This window comes from Anguilla anguilla, chromosome 2, assembly GCF_013347855.1.
Source record: "Anguilla anguilla isolate fAngAng1 chromosome 2, fAngAng1.pri, whole genome shotgun sequence".
Lineage (NCBI taxonomy): Eukaryota > Metazoa > Chordata > Actinopteri > Anguilliformes > Anguillidae > Anguilla > Anguilla anguilla.
In genome coordinates, this window is record NC_049202.1 from 70660416 (window position 1) to 70685415 (window position 25000).

The following is a 25000-nucleotide window of genomic DNA, read 5'->3' on the forward strand; positions in this document are numbered from 1 at the left end:
AAACTGACTTATTTGGTCATTTCTGAGAACAGAGCTGGCCAATAAATATTAATGATCTTCAGCAAAGGACTGAGATTTCCATTCAGAATTCCTCCTTTGATTGTGAATCCTTTTCAAATATTGCCCAAACTCCTCGGTTTGGTCTGCGAATGAATTAAAATCTCTTACAAAGTGTGTTCTTGAAAACCCAACGATTCTTTTCAGACACTGCAGAAGCGGTTCTCGTTGACGGCCTTTAAACAAATGAAATGCATTAGGATTTAGAATCCATAGAAAATTCATTCTCTCTTTCAAGCTGTATAGATCTGGCTTTTATGAGGACTTGCACGGCAATTATTATTTTGATTATTAATATTGATTTGCATTTTTTTTTTTTAAATGAGAATTGCCGTGGGACGTGCTCCAGGGGTGTGGTTGATGGGGTTCGTAGTCACGAATTAGAATCGGTTTATTAGACCTCGCAATTAACGAAATATTGATTTCGTCTGAGCTACAGCGGTGGGGGTGGGAGGGGGGCGGGTTTGGGGGGGTGTGGGGGGGGATTGGACGAGCTCCCTAGCTCTGGAAAAGGCCCGTGGCGGTGAAGTGCAGCGAACTGAGAACTGAGAGCACAAGGCCGCTCGCCCGCGACCAGACTCAGTCCGCTGCCCAAAAATGGCCCCGCACTCACCGCGTCCCGCGCCGGCCCGCCCCACGGGGCTCAGCCGGCGCCTCCCTCCCGTTCCCCCCCCCCGGACAATGCCGCCTCTCAAGAGGTAATAGTCACGTTCCCATGACAACGGTTACCTAGAGACCGGATTCCTTCCTACAAAGCCTTCGGTCCTGACTGCTCCTTTGTCTTGGAAGAGGTGTTAAGAGCGGGGGGGGGGGGGGGGGGGGGGGGGGGGACGTCTCCACTCGATCGCCATTTGCCAATAGGTGGCCTCTTCTTCTGTGGAAACGGTGGTTTCCGATGTTAAACCGACCCACCTGACACAGTGCCCTCCATTAGCCCTCACCTGTCTGCGGCTTTTCCACCGTTAGGTTCCGTTCAGGGAGTGGAGCAGTCTGCACACCCCACCCCCCCCCACCCCACCGCCCCCCCCACCGTCCACAGGGAGTGTGCTCCGTCCGTCACACGCTGGAGAAGCCTGTCTGTTTTTTTTTAACTAGCTGGATTCCCCCCCCTCCCCCCCCCCCCCCCCCGAGGACACAAAGAGATATGGGTAACACTGGGTCATAGTTTTAGCACACACACATACCCCCCCCCCCTTTCCCCCCCATGGTCATGTGACCCGTTTTTTGTTTCCCAAAGAATTTTTCCACCTTTCCTCCTCGTCCGCAAATAGCCGCTGTGGCCGCCGGCTCGCTCGTCACCCAGCCCGGGGCCACTCCCCCTCTTTCCGGCATTCTCCGCAGGCCGGCCCGCTTCCCGCTCGACCGCGGCGGAAGGTATGTCGGTCGGGAAGGCACGGGACGCTCGCCCTGTCGCCATGACGTTTCCATGGCGGCGGTGTGTGCGTGTGCGTGGGCAGCTCGCCGCACGCAGATCTGTGGGGGTGTTTCTCGTCAGCCGATCGCCCATCCACCCCCCCCCCCTCCCGAACGCCCTCAGTGGAAATTTGGGGCCCGCGCCCCTTCACATTCCGCACGGAGTCCTTTCTTCTCCACGGAACGGGTCTGCGCGTGCATTACAGCCGCTGATTGAGGTCATGATTGCCTCTGTGTTCTAACAGAAATAATTTCATAGTGTGCGATGCAGATCATATCTCAGACATTGACATTGTAATTACAGTCTTGAAAAATGAGTTGGATTTAAATACATTTTTAAAAAATCTCATCATTTCATCATTTTGGAGAGTTCAATAAATCTGCAAAAAACATTTCGAAATGCTATGATGTTATGACACACGTTGCGCCACAAACCGCGATCTCATTTCTGCTATTTCAAAGATGCTAATATTAAGTTGTTTTTTTTTTGTCGTTCAAGTGATTCGGCGTTTTTGTGTGACCGCGGTGTGTGTGTGCGCAGCGAGCCGACAGCACACCCTCGGGGTCTTTCAAAACCCCACAAAGAACGCCGACGCGCGACTGAAAGCCAATCGCATTCGTTCCCGCCGCGTATTCACAGGTATTTTTAGCACGTTAGCCGCCCTTTTACTTTCGGCCTTTTGACACACTTTTTTTATTTACGTTTCTTCCGAGCGATCGGACGCGCCGGCGTCTCCCGTCGAAACGTCGGTCGAGGACGGCGGCCGCCGTGCTGGATTGACGAGCGCCAGGGGAAGCGGGGTGTCGTACGTAGAGCTTTTCAAAAGCCTGCTGGTACGGCATAAAACCGCGCGATGTTACCTTTCCCGTACCGCTCTGGAAACGGAATGTTTCGACGGCCTTTTGGCGGCTGACGGCCGCTCGGGTTTAATGTTTTAACATTACATTACATTACATTACATTACGTTACATTACGTTACATTACATTACGTTACATTACGTTACATTACATTACATTACGTTACATTACATTACATTACGTTACATTACGTTACATTACATTACGTTAAATTACATTACGTTACATTACGTTACATTACGTTACATTACATTACGTTACATTACGTTACATTACATTACGTTACATTACGTTACATTACATTACGTTACATTACGTTACATTACATTACATTACATTACGTTACATTACGTTACGTTACATTACGTTACATTACATTACATTACATTACATTGCATTACAGGCATTTGGCAGACGCTCTTATCCAGAGCGACGTACAACAAAGTGTATAACCATAACCAGGAACAAGTATGACGAAACCCCTAGAGAGATGTACCGGTCCAAGTGCAGGGAACAACCGCATAGTTCAACTTGGACCCTGAAGGTTAAACTGATTAACACTAAACAACGAGAACGGGAACAACGCAATCTAACGGCTCTGAGTTTTTTTTTTAATCCCGGCTTTAATAAAGATAACCAAACGGAAAGGCGTCCGGGGTTTTCAAACTGCCGCCGGCCTCGTCTGAGGCGCCGCCGAACACCTCGTTTCTGGCGAGGGACGTTTCGCGCGGGACGGCTAACGACGCGCCGTTTAGAATGTTTAAAATGTCTGCCCGTTTCGGCGGGGGCGCGGGGCATCCGCGGGGGGTCACGGTTGCCGTGGTCGCCGCGGTCGCCGAGGTAACGGCCGACAGCGGTCAGAGCCGCACGTGGAGTCAGGCGACCGCGTTGCGTAAGAGCCCGGCTCTGCGGTGTTAAGACCTGGGGGGGGGGGGAGAGGAGGAGCCCCAACTCACTGCTCTCAGTTATAATGAATGAGCACCACTTTCAGTGCATATGCACACTCTCTCTCATCCACACACACACACACACACACACAGGCAATCTGTCTCTCTCTCTTACTCTCACACAACATGTACATATGCATTCACACACACACACGCACAAACACACACACCGTCTCTCAGACACCTCATCTTTCATGCATCCCTGGGGACAGGGTGTCAGTCCGAGTGGATTTAACGCCCCTACGCCTCTACACCCCTACACCCCTACGCCCTTGCGCCCCCCCCTCGTCTTCGCCGCCCCCGCCCCCCCCGCCCCGGAGCCGGTCCTTTGTTTCGGGGGGCGGTGAGCTGCAGCGTGGGGGGGCCCCCGTGCCCCCCCCCCCCGAGATGTGAGCCCATGCCTTGTAATGGCGCTGGCAGCCGAAAGTGAATGTGTCAATAAGCCTGTCCGACAGACTGTGTAATGACATTTCCCCCTCTGCTGTCAGTCATCCAGAACTCAGGGGGAAGGGGCCTGACATCAGCAGGGCTACTATGGCCACGGGGGGGGGGGGGGGGGGGGGGCGAGGGAGGGCAGGTCTGGCATTAGCAGGGCCACACTAGCAATGGGGGGGGGGGGGGGCAGGGGGCAGGGGGGCAAGGGGGGAGGGGTAAGACATGGGATCAGCTGGGCCACACTAGCAATGGGGGGGGGGGGGGGCGGTGCGGGCGTGCGGGCAGGGGGTGGGGGCTTGGCGGAGGCTTGTCAACACGGCCATTGTGGGCTGAGGCAGTCCTGCACACAGCCAGGCAAACGCTCTCACCTCAGAGTGCCTCTCTCACCCCCGGTGGAAGCAGAGGGGAGGTCAGCCGGAGGGACGGGAACATCGGTGGTGGGAACGTGACCCCTGACAAGTGTTTGTGTGCGGCAGGGCGGTGGAAAAAAAAGAAAAGAAAAGCCACTTGCATCTGGACGGTCTTGTGACTGCTCCTGCTGTCTCATGACTGGCCGGCAGCCACTGGCTGGTGTCCTGGGATAAAAATACCCAGCATGCTGAGCTCCTGAGTTTCCCGGACCTGTCCCTCCGCTGCCCCCCCCCCCCCCCCACCCCAATGCCTGGGGACCCCCATCAAAGCACCTCTGCCAGCACTGACCTTTCCGCTGTCCAGTGGCTTTCTCCCCCCCTGCTTCGCCACAACAACAAAAAACCCCACACACCCACGCGTCCACAGCAGTGCCATTTCAACTCTTAATAGAGTTCATGTGAGTTCACACCGCTTGAAAGGGACTCTGTCACTGTGAATTGTACCCTAATGGAGTTCATGTTTCTCTGAGCATTTCTGGTCAGTGTATACAGTGTCTGTGTCAGTGTACAGATAGACGAGCAAACACACACACACACACAAACATGCTTCAAAAACAACAACTTGCAAATAAGCGCACGCATGCGTATCCACAAAGACACTTAGCAACATATTCATACGTGTGTGGACACAAAGAATCATCAGTGCATACACACACACACACACACACACACAGACTCTATTAATAGCCATTGAGTTTGATTTGGAAATAGCCCGCGGTCTCAGCCTTATTGCCTTATTCATTCCGATGTTCGCGTTCATTCATCATTCTTTATGAATGATTTTTCCGTGGCAGAGCTGGCTCCACGCGCTTGGGATGCAGGGGCACGGTTTTCCAAAGCCGCGTGGCATTTCCAGTGATTAATCCTCGTCATTAGCGGGGATAAATAATGTCTCCAGCACGCTGGAGACTTCCATCTATCTTTCACTGTGAGGGTAAAATTAATAACTACTCTTGAGGACGGGATGGGGGGGGGGGGAGGATCATTCATGAGCTTCACACAGTATCGAAAAGCACCAGATATTGGTTGAGGTGAACTCATGCTAGAGTCCTAACGAAGCGCGGTCGCAGTGGGGGGGTAGTCTGGGGTCACTTTCCTGGCCTACCTACAGGGGGCGCCCCGTATGATGCAGTCTGTGTAACCTCGGGTCTTCTCCAATGGCGTGGGGGGGTGGGGCGGGTAGCGGTGGGGGGGGGGGGAGTTCACACCCAGAAAATGACACAGAAGAACCTAGTTGAGAAGATTACTACTTCATTTGTGAAATGGCCCGTGGTACTTGTGTTACTCTGGTCTGGACCGGAGTAGATGCATTCGTTGTAATGACTGTGTCAGCTTGTGCCTCTGGTGGGACTGGGAGAAGCTGTTTCCGATAGAGTGTGTTCAATATGTAATTCGGCGTCTTGCGTAATAAGATTTTCCGCTTGGAGAATGTCATCTAGGATGGGCTCTTTGTGCGCGCTGGAGAAGCAGAGAAGTAAAAAATAATGTTCCATTTCCTCACTTCAGCAGCGATCTGAACCCTTGACTGGTTTCTTATCTTTAATTTTAAAAAAAGCACAAAGCTTTTAGTGACAGAATGTGCGCAGTTCAGTGAGCGAGAGGAGAATAAATGAAAGAAGTGGGGGGAAGAGTGGAAGGGGGGAGGATGAAATGAAAGAGGGACAGAAATAGAAGTCAGCGATACCCCCTCGGTCCGGGGCGAATCGAGTCCTCGTGCGTGTCAACCCTGTGAGGGAAGCATGACCCCCCCCTGTTCCGGTGCGTTCCATGGAAACAGGCATGGGGGGGTGTCATCTGTGGCAGGAGACCCTGTCAGCAGCACGAGGAGGCGGACGCGCTGGGCCCCAAGCCCCGCCCCTCTTGGCTGTACGCGTGGAAGCGTTCTCTGGAACCTCCGGTGACCTGTGATGACGTCACGGGGTAAGGGAGGCGTGGGGGGGGCGGAGCCAGACACGTAGAGCTGTGCTGTGCGGCCGCGCCCATGCCCAGAATGCAGTAGGGCTGAGACAGGCCACATTACATTACATTACATTACATTACAATACAGGCATTTAGCAGACGCTCTTATCCAGAGCGACTTACACTACTTTTACACAGCATTTTACATTGTATCCATTTATACAGCTGGATATATACTGAAGCAATGCGGGTTAAGGGTACAACAACAGTGTCCAACCTAGGTACTGAACCTACGACCTTTAGGTTACAAGACCAGCTCCTTACCCATTACACTACACCGCGGCCCATGCAGAGACAGGCCTGGGCACGCAGGGCTGCAGCGTTGCGACGGCTCTGGCGCGCGGTGTGAGGCGTTGGCTGCAGATAATCGCTCCAGCGCAGTGCGGTACGTGTCCTGTGCACACGCCGCGGACGACCAGGACGCTGCAGGGGCCCTCCAGCCAGGCCTGCACAGCGGTCCTTCACGGTTCTGTGCAGCACCGCGTTCCTGCTGACTCTCACAGCTGCTGACCCCTGCCCTGTTCTGCTCGCATCGCGTCCCGTCCCGTCCCGTCCTGCAGTGACAGCGCGTGACATCGACGCTGCAGAAACCGCTCCAGGGAGCGTCTGTGAACGCACGCCCTGCGTTGGCTCTGTAGTTTTTTTTTTTTTTTTTGTTTTTTCACTGGCGCTGCTGTTGCGCTTTTTTTTGTCTTCTGGCGCTTTTGTTTCTTCTTTTCTCAGGGCCCTCGAATGCGTGGAGGCGCGGGGCGCTGGGCTCAACCACGTGGCGTGACCGCCCCCTTCCGCCCCCCCCACCCCCCCCACCCCCCCACCCGGCCCGAGACGCGAGCGACGCCCACGCTGTTCTCGGACCGCGCGCGGGGCTGCGAGCCGTTAGCCCTCGGGCCTGTAGCCGCGGTGGCAGTCCCTCCCTGCTGCGTCAGGCGCGCGTGCGGCCGCCGCTGACGCCGTGTCAGCTGACCACAGCGCCTCGAACGCGCTCGGCCGCCCGCGCGGCGCAGCGCAGCGGAAACGATGCACTTCAGCCCGAGAAAAGCCCTCAAAAACAGGGTTTGCTGAGGCATGATAAACCCCATCAATCCATCGCTTTATCCATATCTACAATAATGGCGCTAAGGTTCTGTATTAAATAAGTCTGTAACGTATCCGTCTACAATCTTACCGCGGTGCAATTTTTACCGCGAATACACGATCGACAAGCTTGTTTTGCTTGTGCCGATTCTGCGTAATATGTGTGGGTTTCTGTGAAAGGTAGAATACGATGCACAGTAGTTCGTAGCGTGAGAAAACTGTTTTTTGCCGTGGCTGAGTACGCTCTCTTCCTGTCAGTCAAGCTTACGGTCGACGCACTCCGCCACTTCCCCTGCTCTGGTTGTGACTGATGCCTGTCTTGGGCATTTGGCTGTGCGGTGACTTTTCTGAAAGGTCATTTCGAAGGTGAAATATTGCGTGCTGGGGACCGGGGGGTGGAGAGCTGGGCCCCTCGGTCTGGGTCGGGGTGCATGATTTTGTTGATTTCCTGTGGTGAAATGCGAGCCGGTGTGAGCCTATGTGAGCGGACAGACAGGCTGTGGAAAAAAGCAGAAGAGAATGCGGTTCTGGTTCTCGTATTAAGACATATTAGATGGCCTGCTGCTTCTCTTGCAAAAAAAAAAAAAAAAAAAAAAAAAAGAAGAAATGGAAAATAGAGCCACATATTTTGGAGAGAGCAGCCTTACAAAGAGAGAAGTTATCTGTGCTGTCCTCTCAGCTGAACAGGTTTAATGTGGGAGGTATCAAAGGGACCAGAATAAACTCAGACATTGGCTCAGTCTGTGTGCTTTGAAGTTTCTGCGTGTTTTATGTTTTACAGGGGGTGTATATATTGTTGAGTTACTCACACACACACACACACACACAAACACACAGACAAAGGGGGTATGGGGTTGTTTATTCAGTAAGAGCACCAAAATGTGCATCAAAAACGAACATTTGCAAGATTACGGTTATTAGGGTTATTTTTAGTCGTAATGTGGAGATGCCTGACAACTTTTCGATGTCTATTTAATGTAGTGAAATGGGGGGGGGAAGGGGGTGCTGCACCACTGTGTATAAAACCTGCCAGTGTTACACACGAAGATAAAATGCTTTAACTCATTTGATGACAGAGCTGTCATCCTTTCCAAGATTGTTGTTGGTTTTTCTTGTCGGCAGGGAGATTGGAATCTCATGAATGCTAACGCCCTCTTAGCGCAGCTAAACAGCGACTGGGCTAACGTTCGGCGCTGAGTTAATTTTACAGCGCCCGGTGGAGTGGGAAAGCAAAAAGCCTCTTCATTTGCCTCCTGTTCGTCCCTGCCTTTTCTTGGGGCCTGTGTAAAAGCTCTCCCGCGCTCCCCCCCCTGCCCCCCCCGGCTCAGACTCAGCGCTCAGCACTCGTTAAACACAGAAGAAGAGAGGGAGGAGAAGAGCAGAGAGGGAAGAGAAGAGCAGAGAGGGAAGAGAAGAGCAGAGAGGGAAGAGAAGAGCAGAGAGGGAGGAGAAGAGCAGAGAGGGAAGAGAAGAGCAGAGAGGGAAGAGAAGAGCAGAGAGGGAAGAGAAGAGCGGAGAGGGAGGAGAAGAGCAGAGAGGGAGGAGAAGAGCAGAGAGGGCGGAGAAGAGCGGAGAGGGAGGAGAAGAGCAGAGAGGGAGGAGAAGAGCAGAGAGGGAGGAGAAGTGCGGAGAGGGGAAGGTGCCCGGAGACCCTGTCAAATGCCACCGGGTGCACTGGGCAAACGACAGGAGAAATCTGCCCTTCTGTGTTTTATATTTTCCAACTGTTCCTTTACTTATTTAACTATGTATGCATATTGTTATGTTATCTCTACTGCTTTCTTGCTGTTACCCGTCATGTTATTTTATTCTGTATGTTATTTTATTGTACAGCACACTGGTCAACCTCGGTTGTTCAAATGTGCTTTATAAATAAACTTGATTTGATTTGATTTGATTTGATTTGAAATTTAAGCTAAGCTAGTTTGCCGCGCTGGCGAGTCGTTTGTCGCTATTGACGCGCACGACGGGCCGTGGAGCCGCTTTGACTCCGCGCGCGGCTCTGTTTCGCCGCTCTCTCTCCTCGGTGGCCGTTGCTCTCTCTCTCTCGGTTGTTGTTACAGTGGGACCGTGTGGAATGTGTTCTCCTGGACCCCGCTGAAAGGATCGGGCCTTTGTGTGTTTTTTTCCATCGCGCATCGTTATGAATCGCCGTGTGCTCTCTCTGTGTCCAGAACGGGTCGCCCCCCGCTCGCGTCCCCCCACGCCCCATGCTCGGATCCCCCCCCCCGTGTACTGGCCGCCGCCCCCCCTGTTTTTTTAGGGGGAGGTCCTGAGCGCGTGGGAAGGGGTGCAGGATTCGGGACGGCAGTCGGGACCCTGTTAGGCCCAGAAGGACGAGGCGATGATCATCGTAGGTGGAGCGGAATTTGTCTTCTCTCTCTCTCTCTCTCTCTCTCTCTCTCGAGCACATGGCTGGGTGGACGGCCGAAACGTGAGGCACGTCTGATGAGCAGCGATGGAATGAGACTTCCAGAGCGGGGAGGAAGATGGCGAGGAGGAGGAGGGGGAGGGGGAGGAGGAGGAGGGGGAGGAGGAGGAGGAGGAGGGGGAGGAGGAGGAGGAGAAGGGGGAGGGGGAGGGGGAGGGGTAAGAGAGAGAGAGAGACACTGAGTGTCTCTGAGTCGTTATTGTCAGAAAAGAACACCCCCTCCCCCCGCCCCCTCACCCTCACCCAAATGCATAAGGCTCTCTCTCTGGCTGCGGTGTGCGGGCCCCGCGTCTGCCATCGGGGGCTAATGACCTGACAGGCGCCATTAGGGCCGGCGAGACGCCGGAGAGCTGTGGAGAGCTGTGGTCTCGCTCGGGGAAGGAGGCAAATTGAGCTGAATGCGAGCGTGTAATGGCCCCCGCTCAGTCGGGGGGGGGTGGGTGGGGGGGGGGGGGGGGGGGGGGGGGTTACTGTATGCTAACGACGGAGCTGCAGCCGGCCTCGGAGGCCTGGAGCGAGGCGGCGTTCTCTCCGCGCCGTGTTCTGTACGCGACAGCCCCGACTCCCTGCTCGCCGCCGCCGCCGCCGCCCGCTCGGGCCACGCCCCGGAGGTCTTTACCGTCTGTGAGCTGCGTCAGGCCACGCCCCGGAGGTCTTCTCCGTCTGTGAGATGCGTCGGGCCACGCCCCCCTAGGGGTCTTCACCGTCTGTGAGCTGCATCGGGACACGCGCCCCGACAGCATACGGCAGCGTCGCCGCCTCGCGCGTGCCGCGTGGACCGTCGCCGGGAGCAACCGCGGAGCCCAGAAGGCTGCGGCAGGCGGGCGGACGGGCGGCTCCGTCTGTTGCGCGGGGCGACGGTCTGTGCCGTCTCGCGTCTTCCGTTGAGTCAGACGGTGGCGAATTCTTCTCGCTGCGCAAGCGGGTTTTTTTGGGGGGTTTTTTTGCCATTTTTCTCCCATTTTATCCCCAATTTAGTCGTTATACCAATTCCCTGTGTGTATCACACAGTCCTGGTCGATGCGCTATCATCTGTCGGTCTGGGGAGGGTGTAGACTATATGTGGGAGGGGCTGCTCATATGTGGGAGGGGCTGCTCATATGTGGGAGGGGCTGCTCATATGTGGGAGGGGCTGACCATATGTGGGAGGAGCTGACCATATGTGGGAGGGGCTGACCACATGTGGGAGGGGCTGCTCATATGTGGGAGGGGTTGACCACATGTGGGAGGGGCTGACCATATGTGGGAGGGGCTGCTCATATGTGGGAGGGGCTGCTCATATGTGGGAGGGGCTGCTCATATGTGGGAGGGGCTGACCATATGTGGGAGGAGCTGACCATATGTGGGAGGGGCTGACCTTTGCACTGTAGTGACGGGGGGGGGCACTGAGGCGCTGGTACACGGGGGAGGTGGGCATGGGGAACAGAGCTGTATATCTCCAGGCCTGTCGCTGGTGATCACGGCGTCCCCGTCTCAGTGGTGAGAGTGACAGCCCTCGCAGTTCTCTCTGCTGGGGGGGGGGGGGGTGATGGGGGAAGGGGGGGTGTGATACCGAGCTTATCAGAGCAGCCAGCTGTGGATTCTTCCTTTCACAGCGTCCATGCGCTTAGTCAACTCCAGTCAACAGCTTTTCCTCCAGCTCTTTCAAACATGAACCACAGCACTATGTGCACAGGCTGAACGACTTTGGCTATTCGTTCACACAGAGAATCTCAGGACCGAAGAACCAGACTTTTCTTCCCCTTTACCGGCAGCAGCTGTCTGCATTGCTTTATGTCATCACATCTACTGGACTAATAGGTGGACAAGACCGTAGGCCTGTCCCAATAAAAAAAATGGCCTTGTCCCAGAGGTGTTAACACTGATCTGAGGGGAGTTAATGGAGGGAAAACCTTGAGCTACCTCGATGCAGATCCTGTCAATTTGGCTGTTTGGCCTGGGGGTGCCAAAATTCGTCTGTCCCAGGACCATGTCAATGTCTTTGTGCCTTTTGCGACATTCTCCATGTGAAACATGCTATGCGCAAGTCGGGTAGGATTCACTGGCACGGGTTGAATTATTCATAAAATTTTATTTAAATAACAGTTTCCAAAATAAGGTAGACAACAAGAGTGGAGGGTGGATAAAATGGCTCAGACCTGGCAATGCATCCATCAGAAGTATGCCTGGCTCAGACAGCATTCATTAAGGTTAGATATTTGTCATTTCTGTGTAAACTATGCTGTCTCTGCCCAAGCATTTGTTAGTGTGTGTAGTTTGCATATTAGAACTGAGGTCTTGTTAACATCCTCTCCTTCAATTTCTTGTTACAAAAAAATTAATTTATTGTTAATCAACAACCAAGGCATCGATGCATTAATTTACTTAAAGGGAGGGGAGGGGACAGGGCTTGCAAGCATTAACCAGCTCGGAGTGAGCCAAGCACTGGAGAGAATAATAGAGCAGGCTCACAATGGAGGGTTGTTTGCAAAGCTGACAGGTCTGAAATAAAAAGAATAAGATTTTAATGGCTGAGTTTGTACTCTGTCAACATTAATCTCAATAGCCTAAAAAAAATATTTATATATATATTTATATATAAAGCACAGGGAGCTGCAGCAGCAGCAGGCTAAGGAAGCTTTGCGGTCTTATCTCAGGATCCATCCATCCATCCATTATCTATACCCGCTTATCCTGAGCAAGGTCCATCCATTATCTATAACCGCTTTTCCTGAGCAGGGTCCATCCATTATCTATACCTGCTTATCCTGAGCAGGATCCATCCATCATCTATACCTGCCTATCCTGAGGAGGATCCATCCATTATCTATACCCGCTTATCCTGAGCAGGGTCCATCCATTATCTATACCCACTTATCCTGAGCAGGGTCCATCTATTATCTATACCTGCTTATCCTGAGCAGGATCCATCCATTATCTATACCTGCTTATCCTGAGCAGGGTCCATCCATTATCTATACCCACTTATCCTGAGCAGGGTCCATCTATTATCTATACCTGCTTATCCTGAGCAGGGTCCATCTATTATCTATACCTGCTTATCCTGAGCAGGGTCCATCCATCATCTATACCCGCTTATCCTGAGCAGGGTCGCAGGGGGTGCTGGAGCCTATCCCAGCATGCATTGTGCGAGAGGCAGGAACACACCCTGGACGGGCCGCCAGTCTATCGCAGGGCCTTATCTCGGTGTGTGTTGTGTTTTTATAAAAGACCGGGCACCTGTCCCCTTGCTGTCCGATGGGACTGACCTGGCCTGGGGGGGTCAGCCGGACACGTGGCCCGGCCAGACGCTCCGTTCACTTCCAGAGCGCGGTGGCACAGTCACCCCGCCCCGCCTGCGGGGTTTTGGGGCGATCAGAGAGAGAGAGAGAGAGAGACGAGGCCTCCCTGGCCAGATGGCAATGACGTGCGGGTGAGACACCGTGTGCCGGGCCAGAACGTTCGAGCTTTTCGTTTTAATGAATGAGAACATCTTCAGGGGGCTCGGGTGCGAAGGCATATTGTTGCATGGCGAGAAAGGCGATGTGTGAAGTGGGATTTCTCCCACACCTGACACCCGCGGCACTTGACGCGTGCGTTTGAAAGGAAGAGTTCTCCTCCGGTTTCTCTACCGTCATATCGATCGCCGGCTTCCTTCTCTCTCTCGCTCCTACGATGCCCTTCACATGCCGATGAACTTTTCGTTCATTTCAATAGCAATGGGCCACCCTTTTGTACAGGAAAGGTCTGAAAGAGATCTGAAAGCTTCTGTCTGGGAGAAGTACAAAACCCACACTGAACCTCAATCAACCTCAAACTCACAATCCATCCACTCCAAGCCCTCATTCAACCTACCTTAAATCCACACTCAACTTACCTGGTGCCCACACTCAACCCATCCCAAGCCCACACTTAACTTGCCTCAAATCCACAATTCGGCACATCCTAAACCCACACACACCATGCCAAACCCACATTCAGCCAGTGCACTGCATCCTTCAGATTAATTGTGTTAATCTGTGTAGATTGCAGGGTTGCTCAAGAGGCAGGTGGAGTGATGTCTGCTAGGGTGTACCATTTGCGTTTTTAACCCAGGTAAAAATACCATTCACGCATTGTGTCATCTGTGTTCATCATTACGCAAGTGTAAATTCCCAGTTCACAAAACAGAAGTCCTCCCCACCGTTTCTTCCAATTCACCTGGATTTGCTAATTAGCCCAGTTCTTCAGCCAGGAGGTAGAACTAATCGGTGAAATCAGCTGGCTGAATTCACAGGTGGAGGAAGCATATGGCAGGCCTTGTACCTTCTGACCCCAGGACTTTGCACCTCTGATGCTACGCGCAGTGATGTAGTCTGCATGTGGTTGACTGTAAACCCTGCTACCAAAAGGTGTTCCCGGTTTGCCACCGTGTGTTCTGAAGGGGAAGGGGTAAACAAAACCCAAATGTGCTACTTTTTTTTTTTTTTTTTTTTTTGTCAGCTCGTGAAAAGAGGACGTTCTCGGCTGCGTCAAGACCTTCATTCGTACTCTTACCGCTGTGATGATTAAGTTCTTAAAATCAGGACGTTTTCTTTCAGGCACCGAACTGACGGGCACACACTGTGCGCTACGAGCCGCAGTGCAGAGAGGTTAATAACCGAGTAAGAACAGTGCTCAGCCTGCCCGTTTTCAACGACTCCAAGGACACCAGAGTTATTCTTTTTTTTGTTCGCGCCTTTTAATACTTCCCGACCTGTGTGCCGGTGTAATTCTTGAGAGCAGATCAAACTGTTTTTTCCCGAGGAACAGATGTTCTGCGGTGCACGACTCTCCTCGTCACACTCGCCACTTCACCCAAATCAAAGCGCTCCACGTTCCACCTTTTCAATGCAGCGGCTCAGTTAAGAACGCTGCCCTTCTGCCAGCTTCTCCATTTGGCTGCAAAGCCCTTCAGGTAATCTAATTTCCAACTGGGAACACACACACTCTCTCTCACACACACACACACACGCACACATTCACACACACACACATACACACGCACACACTCACACACACACGCACACATTCACACACACACACACACACACACACACACACACGCAGACACACACACCACACACACTCTCTCACACACACACACACACACACGCACACACGCACACATTCACACACACACATACACACGCACACACTTACACACACACGCACACATTCACACACACACACACACACACACACACACACACACACACACACACACACACACACGCAGACACACACACCACACACACTCTCTCACACACACACACACACACGCACACATTCACACACACACATACACACATTCACACACACACATACACACGCACACACTCACACACACACGCACACACACACACACACACGCAGACACACACACCACACACACTCTCTCACACACATATAAAATGCTGACAGGTCTGCAGCGTGTTGTGCTTTTAGCTGAAGAAGCACTCTGTGGCCCAGCTGGAGGCAGGAGTGTCACTGATGGATGGAGTGTGAGCATCAGTGTGACGTGTAATCTGCTCAGCGCTGCACAGCAGGGGAACGTGGCATCAGCTAGCTGAGCGCTAACAAGCCCCGGTGTCTGTAATGGAAGGGCGCGTTCCCTGATCAGCGCCTGACCCCAAGCGTCCCTCCCTCCCTCCTGTTCTCCCTCTGCGGTTTGCACTGCACCCCAGTACCCCAGCCCCCCCCCCCACCCCCTTCCCCACCCAGCCACACACACACCACCGCAGTGTAGAGTGAGCACAGCAGAGACGGCCGGGGCGGTGCCAGAAAGCACAGGTCTCCTGCAGTGTGTGTGTGTGTGTGTGTGTGCGTATGTGGAACACCATGGACACACAATGTTTTGTGTGTGCGTGTGTGTGTTTGTGTAGGTGCAGATATGTGTGTGTGTGTGTCTGCTTGTTTTTTTAGGTGCACATTCTTGTGTGTCTGTATGTTTTTGTAGGTGCAAATGTATGTGTGTGTGTGTGTGTGTTTGCAGGTGCTCCTTTGTGTGCGTATGTGCGTTTGAAGGGGTACATCTGTGTGCATGTGTGTGTTCGTAGGTGCACATTCGTGTGTGTGTGTGTGTGTGTGTGTGTCTTGTGCTGCGCAGAGAGGCGCTGGGTGCTCTGGATAGCTCTCTCTCAGAGCGGCCTGGAGGCTGCTGTATAAATCATGGAGCGCGAGCGACAGCGCGGCTGTGCGTCCAGAACTGAGCAGCCTGCCTGCTGCCTGCGCTCCACATCCCTTTCTCTCCTCCGCTGATCTAATCATAGCTCAAACAGTAAAAAGACATTTTAAAATAATAATAATAATAATAATAATAATAATAATAATTCACCACTTTCCATTCGCTCTTTCCTGTAATGTCCCCCTTCGCAAACGGTCCAATCAGCAGCCAGCTCCGGTGGCGGATGAGGAATAAACAGTTTGTTCTCCGCGTATTTATGACCCCGGCTGCATTTTTTTTTTCAAACGCCAGGACCTGTCACGATGCATCCCTCAGACCGCCGTTCTAATTACGTTTGGCCTCGTGGTACAGCTCCGCACCGCGGCCTCTGTCACACTAACACAAGCAATTTCCTGATTTAATGCGTTCTACGGCCGGGGAAATTTCAGTCAGCGTCTTCTCTCGTGACATCACCGGGGACGTTACTCAAAGCGCAGCTGGAGTTTGAGTTCTTTGCGTTAAATTGCGCGGGCGAGAAACTTTCTTTTTTTTCTCTCTTTTTTTTTTTTTTTTACAGAAGCGCTGGACAGGGCAGTACTCTATGGATGGGGCCGTAAGTCACTGATGATTGATGACACATGACAGTCGCGCGTGATTCCTCAACAGCACTGCAGCGTAATAAGAAAAGCCTCCACTGCAGTAAAGCTGCTCACTCTCTGAGAATATCGCGGCAACCACCCGGTCGTGCAGGTTCATCCTGTACAATATCCGCAGAATAAGACCACTCCTCACCAATTATTCCACACAGCTCCTGGTCCAGGCCATGATACTGTCACGTCTGGACTACTGCAACTCCCTCCTGGCTGGCCTCCCAGCATCAGCCACCAGACCCCTTCAGCTCATCCAGAATGCAGCAGCACGTCTGGTTTACAACCTCCCTCGTGACTCCCACGTCACTCCCCTCCTCATCTCCCTCCACTGGCTACCAGTGCAAGCTCGCATCCGGTTTAAGACACTGGTGCTTGCTTTCCAAGCAGTCAAGGGGTCAGCTCCTGGTTATCTGCAGAAGATGATCAGACCCTACAAGCCGGCCAGATCGCTCCGATCGGCTACTACAGGGCGGCTGATTCCTCCCCCTACACGAGCAGCAACAAGGTCTCGACTCTTTGCAGTTCTGGCCCCACGATGGTGGAACGATCTTCCAGTGGAGGTCAGAACAGCAGAGTGTCTGAGCACCTTCAAACGGAAACTCAAGACGCACCTCTTCTCTGTATACCTCTCTCCTCTTCCCTAAACCCTCTCCCATAACTATTAAAAAAAAAAAAAAAAAAAAAAAAAAAAAAAAAATTTTTGGTTCAGACTATCTTGTTTCTCCTTACTGTATGCTACTATAGTAAAGGCTTTTTATCTGCATTTTATTCAATGGACTTAAGTGGACTTGATCCTGAGTTTGGTTACACTGTTGTAAGTCGCTCTGGATAAGAGCGTCAGCTAAACGCCTATAATGTAATGTAATGTAATGTAATGTAAAGCGAAACGCCCCGTTAGCGTTTAGCACAGAGCCGCGACTTGATGGATGTACCAGTTTGGTACATGTTAACACCAAATGGAACAAGATGTCATTCTGGGCACAGCGAGAACCTTTGGACTTCCTATACTGCTATCTTTAGGGTGATTTTTTTTTTTTTTGTTTGTTTTTTTGTTTGTTCATTCAATCCCCTAAAGCCTAAGGAGGAAAAACGGAGTGAATAAACAAATAGAAATACAGCAGAATTAGCGACGGCTCTAGCGGCAGCCCTGAGAATCGATAGCGTTTCTAAGGCGCGTATCAGCCTTCGACAGAGCCCCCTTCAGTCGATAGGAGCCGGCCCTGGCTGCTGCACTCACAGGCTCCTGGGGCTGAATTTACAACCCCCCACAGCACCGCTTGTGAGCACAGACGCTCTGACACTGTGTCTGTGCGTCAGTGGTCTCTTCTGATCGTGTGTCAGTGGTCTCTTCTGATCGTGTGTCAGTGGTCTGTTCTGACAGTGTCAGTGGTCTGTTCTGATCGTGTGTCAGTGGTCTGTTCTGACAGTGTCAGTGGTCTGTTCTGATCGTGTGTCAGTGGTCTGTTCGGACAGTGTGTCAGTGGTCTCTTCTGACAGTGTCAGTGGTCTGTTCTGACAGTGTGTCAGTAGCCTGTTGTGATATGTCTTAGATTTGAATCTTTTTTTTAATTGCTCGGGATGAAGAAGTGCCAGGGTGGAGAACAGGCACACACACATTCAGCCTTCAGACTACCTGGAGAGAGGAAATAACGACTCTCTCTGACAGGCTGGCAGTGCTGGAAATAACAGTGACGTGCTAATGCGAATGCAGGGCTTCTAATTAAAACGAGCGGGGAACGCATGCTTGCCAGCTGATGTCTGACCTGGCAAAAACCATTTCCCTTCTAACGGGCTCCTGCCTCATAATCGGCTCAAAATTCTCTCATCACAGGTGTGAAAGGAAAGCAAATCTAGATGTTGTCTTGACACTAAACTCTGTACAAACTCCAGATTCGCTGAGAAGAAATACAGGCGGTTTTTAGATCTTCACAATTGCAGTATTGGCATCTGTTTCTCAATCTGATGCCTAGATCCATGTCAATTTTACCTTTAATCTGTGTAAATACAGCTAGATTTTCAAACCCACACAATGACACCCGTTTTCAAAAGGTACAATTGCGGTTTTCCAGAAATTGAATTCAAACGGTTTAGTGTAATTTCTCTCTATTCCAGACAGTACGCTTTCGCGGAGCATCATGGTTTAATTATTTCCTCAGGAAAAGATTGGCGCTTGGCTATCTCACAGTCATAGTATATAATTACGAGATGCCTATACGCGGAACAATTTAAACTGTATTTGAAAATGAATGGCAGAAAACAGAGCAAAGGCAAAAGTGCTTCATCAAACATTACTGATATCATGCAGCTACAGTCAACATAGAGCCATTTTATACAGCACTGAACCGTTTGCATAGCAACTGCGCTATAAACCCTAATTACTCGTTGCCTGCTATCAGCGCAACAGCGGTGGTCAAGTATTCTTCAGACGGCCTCAGTCGAGCTGTACTGCTGTTGTTTATTAAGGCCGTTAGAATAGCGTCTGTGCGTGTCTTGTCCACATGTGTGCATGTGCGAACTCTGATCTGTTATTGTCCTGTCTGTCCGTTGCTGTGTTCTTGCCTCTGTCCGCGCGCGCTGGGTGTGAGATGACAAGTAGTTAGACTGCTCCCGCGCCGCGAGAACTGCACGGGGCGGCGTGTAACCAAGGAGCGCAGACTCTTCTGGGAACGCCATGGTAACCCAAGGGGGGAGCAGAGCTTTCATCCCACGTAGCCGCTAGGTCTGCGGCTGTTTTTCGCAGACCGAGATATAAACGAGAGCCGAATTTCAGCTTCAAATAAAAGAGCTGCAGTTAAAATAATAATCATAATAATAATAATAATAATAATAATAATAAATAAAGTAACAGTCAGAACAACATACAAGATTATTTGCTCTTTACTGCTCAACCACTGCACTTTAGAGCTTCCATTAGCACTGGAGCTATTTAATTTAAAGGGGGACAGACAGTGGCTAGAATGGCGGAGCCGAGCCTGAGGAAGCGAGCCTATCAACTGGGGATTAAGATGCAATTAAGAAAGGAAACCTGCTTTGTCAGTGTTCCTTTTGCATCAGTCTGTTCCTGTGGTGTCTCTGCTGCTGCTGCTGCTGCTGCTGCTGCTGCTGCAGCTGCAGTCGAGCGAGTGTTTTCCCTCCTTACGTTTCTCTCTCAGCCGCGGACAAACAAACCTGTGCTCCGCAGTTATGGCTTGAACAAATGTCACGCCGCGCTAAATATAACTCATTCGCTTTAATCGCCAGTCAAACAAATGCCGGAGCCAACTTGACGCACGATTGGGCGCCGGTGTGTGCGCGCGAGTGCCCGCAGCACAGCTGTAGGCTACGTTTTGGATCAGGTGTGGGGGAGATTGGGACTGTTTTGTTTACTGGTGTGTGGTGCGAGCGGTTCGACTGACTCTGTTGTGTGTTATGAGCGCGTGTGTGTTTGTGTCTCTCTCTCGCGACAATGCAACGGAGCTCTTTATCTCCCTCGTGGCCGTTTCTTTTTTTTTTCCTTTTTTTTTTTGACACTGTGACAAACGAGCCTGCCACAGGCCACCGAAGTGGCTTTCCACGGGGCCCTCCAGCACAGAGACACAGGGAGATGATGTTCCAGCAGTCCCCATTTATTTACAAGGGTTGGCAAGATGTTACAGCCAACTGAGCAGATGTGTAAAAAAAAAAAACATTCATGACAGAGGTTCCCATTTGTGTGAGTGGGGTTGGCAGATTTAACCTGTGCGCACTGATTACCTCACTACGCACAGGTGCAGCCACTCCTGTTCCCGGGTCCAATTAGCCTGGCCAATTATCTAATTCTTAACCAATTATCCAATTGGCCAGGTCTAATTAGCTCGGCCCAGGGCAGGTGTGGCTGCTCAAACCAGCCATCCCCACACCACAGACGCGTTTCCTCAAGGCCGAATTCTTCAGCAAGGCCGGCCGGCCAGCCAATGAAACCTCTCCTTTTCTACAGAATGCAGAAATTATTTTCCCTCTATTCAGAATGGACAGAAAAGAGGAGAGATGCGAAGGACACATGGCCCGAGGTGCAAGTCGTCCCAGGTGATGACCCGGTCTGATCCGCGCGCCGTGCATTTGCACTGGCTGTTTGGCATACTCTGCGCCTCTCTCAGGTGCACATTTTGACCTGAAAGCTGGAGAAGAGCTCAATGCAGGATAAGCTCTTAATAAATCCTTTTTTTTTTTCCTCCTCTCCTCCTCGTTTTCTCCCCATGGGACATTTTTTCTTCAGGCGAAAGCCTTTTGCGATGTTCTTTGGGGACGTCCAGCAGGCAGGAGTCGCGCTCACCTTCAGCAGTGGAGATAGCTCGGCAGAGCGGCTGCGTTTCATCGATAACGTCATGTGTGTGTGTGCCGTCGCACTGCGAGAAACGAAATACAAAAAAAAAACAAGCCGGTTCTCGCTCGGCCGCCCCGGTTAAAGCAAACAGAAACTGAGAGAGAGAAAGAGAGAAAGAAGAGAGGGAACCGCGGGCCGCTTTTGAATAAAAAGGGTAAACGGAAAGCAGACGGGTGAGATCTGCGGTCATCGGACAGCCCGATGGGTCCTGTTGACACAGCCACTCCTGATTTTAATTCTCCCTGCCCCCAGCCCTCTGTCCCACTCCCCCCCCCCCTCTCTCTCTCTCTCTCTCTCTCTCTCTCTCTCTCTCTCTCGCTCTCTCTCATCCTGTCACACATCTGCTCTCTGCATGAAAGGGAAAGGGACAGACAATGAATTATTTACTGCCACTCTAACCCCGGTGCTTTACATACTTCATTTCCTTTTTTTGATATGCGCTCCTGTTCTATTCTATTCTATTTTTTTTGGTTTGTTTTGTTTTGTTTTGTTTTGTTTTGTTTTGTTTTGTTTTCAGGGGGACCACAACAGCGAGAGCTGAATTTCATTAATTAAGACGGTTCTTCACGGCATGCAAAATAACAGATGCTGTACGTTTGAACCAGAGACTGTAAAAAGGCGCAGGTATTACCGTAGGTGCTATTTATAGGTCATCACGCTCGTAATGAACCCAGGCGCCGTTACGAAAAGGTACCCCGCCGTCCGTCAGAGGGCTCGTGTTTTCGGCAGGAGCCTGTTTGAGCCGAGCTGTTCTTCCTCCTGAGCGTGTGGGAGTATGGGGGGGGTTTTTTTGTTTTTTTTTAAAGGTCAACAAAGACATTGCTCATTGGAGCAAAGGGCTCTACTGGCATATGTCTGCCTGACCACACAGAGCTGAGTTTGGGCAAGCCTGGGGGGGGCGTGGCTGGGACAGTTTGGATGATGTCGGGGGTAAGGGGGGGGGGGGGTGGAGGGGCAGGAGGGGTGCCCAGTGTGGCTCTGCCATCCTGTTCTCTCTGCAGTGGCGGGGAGGTTAATAATTCATCAATTTGGGCTGGGAAAAAAAATGCTGCAGTTTGGTTTTCTGCTGTTCCTGGGTCCAAAATGCACTTTGTACCCGTGAGAGCTTGACTGCTAATTTACACAGCTTTTCTGTTTGATTAAACCTCTTTCTCTATTTTTTGTTAAACAAAAAAAAAAATCCCCAGTTTTAAGGGAATGGTAATTTTCCACAAAAGCTACCAAACATATATGTCTTTTTTTAATTTTTTTTTTACCATTTTAAGAAATTTAGTTGCATAAATCTCTTCTGTGCAGGATTCTAGTCAGGGATTGATAGCCAGATGATCACATGTTAGTCTGGCTGCCCCTTGAGGTTTTAAGGAATAGACGGTCTGCAGAGACTATTGTAGTCCGTTTTTTGACCTTAGTGACAAATATATCATCGAAGCATCCTTCAGAAGCCATCCTTCATTTCGTCAGCTAGGGCAAGCCAGACCACAAGGACGATAATAATAATGTGTGCATCACAAAAACAGTGAGGAATCACCTCTGGCAGCCTCCGTACACTGGGAGTGAGATGCAGGCGCGCGGGGCCTGTGCAAAGCTGGCTCTCAGGAAGCCTGCGCTAAATGAGCTGAGCTCAGACGACGGGATCAGGGGGCTGCGGGAGAGACCGGAGGCTGGCCGGGGCGTCTGAGCTGGCTTGGCCGCTGGGCTGTTTTATTTGGCAGGGTGGGGAGGGGAGGGGGGAGGGGGTAGGCGTGTGCGTGTGCTGAGCGCGTTAGATCACACCAGGACGCGCTCAGCACACGCACACGCCTACCCCCTCCCCCCTCCCCCCTTTCTCTTTGTATACATTTTCTCTCTGTCTTTATCTCTCTCATGCTCATTCTCTTATTCTCTGTCATTCTCTCTCTCTATCTATCGCTCTCTCTCTCCAACAAGGCCCCTGCTCTCCGAGCCTGTTCTTTTAAAACGTGATGGCCTGCAGCTTAGCTGGATCAAAAGCAGTCATAACTGAATCATTTAAACAATGTTTGATTACACACATTTAAACTTGGATGTGCCTCCAAATATGCAATGTGGAGAAAAAAAGAGCCAAAATAAGCTGCTTTTTTGGAATGACAGTGGGCATTAATATGGGCATATGGCCAAGCGTGAATGAGAAGAGAAAAACTGCCTTGTGTTCAGTTTCACAAACAAAATCCTAGCGCACCCTCTCACAAAAAAAAAACTGATCCAGAAATCAAATGGCAGCAAAAACATAAATTTGTTTTGTACAATTTCAGCTTGGCAAATCTCAAAAGAAAGTTTTGCTTAAAATTCATTGGCCTAAAAATGTTGAGAGCTTTCCTTACTGGAATCAAAGTAATTACTGAAGGTTGATTCTGCACCGGGACTTTGGGAAGCACATGATAAGCCCAAAGAATTTCAGCAGGTGGACTCAGCAGATAAAAGTGTACTTGGCTGATTCTGATTCTACGTGCATTACAGCTAGCCTCCTGGGGAAGCGCTCGCTGTTCTTCGCCTGTCGCTCAGCTGCAGAAACCAATGGCGACCAGATACCGCCGTTTGTAAACCGCGTAACGGAATCGCTGCCCTTCCGAAGGGCCCTTGTCGGTGTCGCGGTTCAGTGGTGTGTTCATTTCACTGGGATCAGCGGTGGTCATACATGTAGAAGCCATTACAGCCCCTGGGCAGAATGACAGACTCGTATCGGCTGTGACGTAGAAGGATCGTCGCTGCATTGATTTTCCCAGTTTTGGGAATGTGTGTGTGCTCGGGAACACTTTCGAGCGCTGGAAAGGGGCAGGGCTGCTGCTGCTGCTGTTTTAAAGGTCACCCCGGAGTGTCGCCTGGCTGTTCCCGCGGTGGCGTTTGCTTTGTAAACCGTACGCCGGCCGGCTCTGTCTAATACGAGGTATTTCGTTTGAGCGAAAATGTCAACGTGGAAATGTGAAAATTAAACCGAAACAAAAAGGTCATTAAAAAAAAAAAAGGGTTCAGGCGAAGACTAAGCTTGGCGCAGATCGTAGTGGTACGGGGTGGGGGGGGGGGTGTGAGGGGGGCCGGGGGGGGGGGGGGGGGGGAGGGGGGGCTCTGGGGGTGGGGGAGCATGCATGCTGTTGCAGAGATGGTAGAAAGCACAGTAACAATAACCTAAGTCACTGGCGGAGTCCATAATCCCTTCGCAGCAGCGCTGGCATGGCCGCTGACTCCGGTGATAACCAGGCCTGTGCGTTCCTCCTCTGCCTCCCTGCAGTACCGCATCGGCCAGCTGTACATGATCAGCAAGCACAGCCACGAGCAGAGCGACCGGGGCGAGGGCGTGGAGGTGGTGCAGAACGAGCCCTTCGAGGACCCCGCGCACGGCCAGGGCCAGTTCACCGAGAAGCGCGTTTACCTGAACAGGTGAGGCCCCCGAAATTCCGCCCCCCCCCCCCCCCTCCCCCACGCGACCTCTCCACCTCAGGTGTGCTCTGTGCTGTGCTATCCAACCCCCACCCTGCACCACCCCACCTCAGGTGTACTCTGTGTTAATGTTGCCCAACCGCCCCCCCCCCTCCCCGAACCACCCCACCTCAGGTGTTCTCTGTGCTGTGCTGGCCCCCCCCCCTCCCCACCCACCTCAGGTGTACTCTGTGTTAATGTTGCCCAACTGCCCCCCCCCCCCTCCCCGAACCACCCCACCTCAGGTGTTCTCTGTGCTGTGCTGGCCCCCCCCCCTCCCCACCCACCTCAGGTGTGCTCTATGCTGTGCTATCCAACCCCCACCCCCAACCACCTCAGGTGTACTCTATGCTGTTCCGCCCACCCCCCCCCCCCCAACCACCCCACCTCAGGTATACTCTATGCTGTGGTCTGATGCCCCCCCCAGGGGGTCAAGGCCAGAGCTTAATGTGATGGGGAGGCAGGCAGCACACCTCTACATTTTGAAAGAAGCGATGGGCCTGTTTGGTGAAGCGTATGTTAGCCGTTAGCATTGTGCTTGATGCGTGAATGGCTGTGACACACGCAGTGTCATTGCGATCCGTTAACCACGCTGAACAGCTTCCCTTCCCCGTGCTTGGTATTATGACCAAATCCATTATGATTGGAAAAAAAGCGGGGATTCTCCTGAAATGCAAATGGCAGGATTACACACAACAGGACCAGACGCAGCAGTGAGTAATCTGTGAGCTGATGCTACGTTAGTGTGCGTGTCCTTGTGGGTGTGTAACAGATTGGGTATTGCGGGCTTCGGAGAGAGTGCTTGTGTCCGAAACAGAGGAAGTGCCC

General features: G+C 51.8%; 1 protein-coding gene across 3 annotated transcripts in view; it reads left to right on the forward strand.

Annotated features, from left to right (window-relative positions):
- The window catches only part of LOC118219632 (cytoplasmic phosphatidylinositol transfer protein 1-like), a 96467-nt gene that overhangs the window by 30491 nt on the left and 40976 nt on the right, over positions 1-25000 (forward strand). For all 3 annotated transcript variants that reach the window (XM_035402960.1, XM_035402962.1, XM_035402961.1), the window contains exon 2: positions 23985-24133. In XM_035402960.1, the coding sequence (XP_035258851.1) occupies positions 23985-24133 (149 nt within the window). The remainder of the gene's footprint in view (positions 1-23984; positions 24134-25000) is intronic.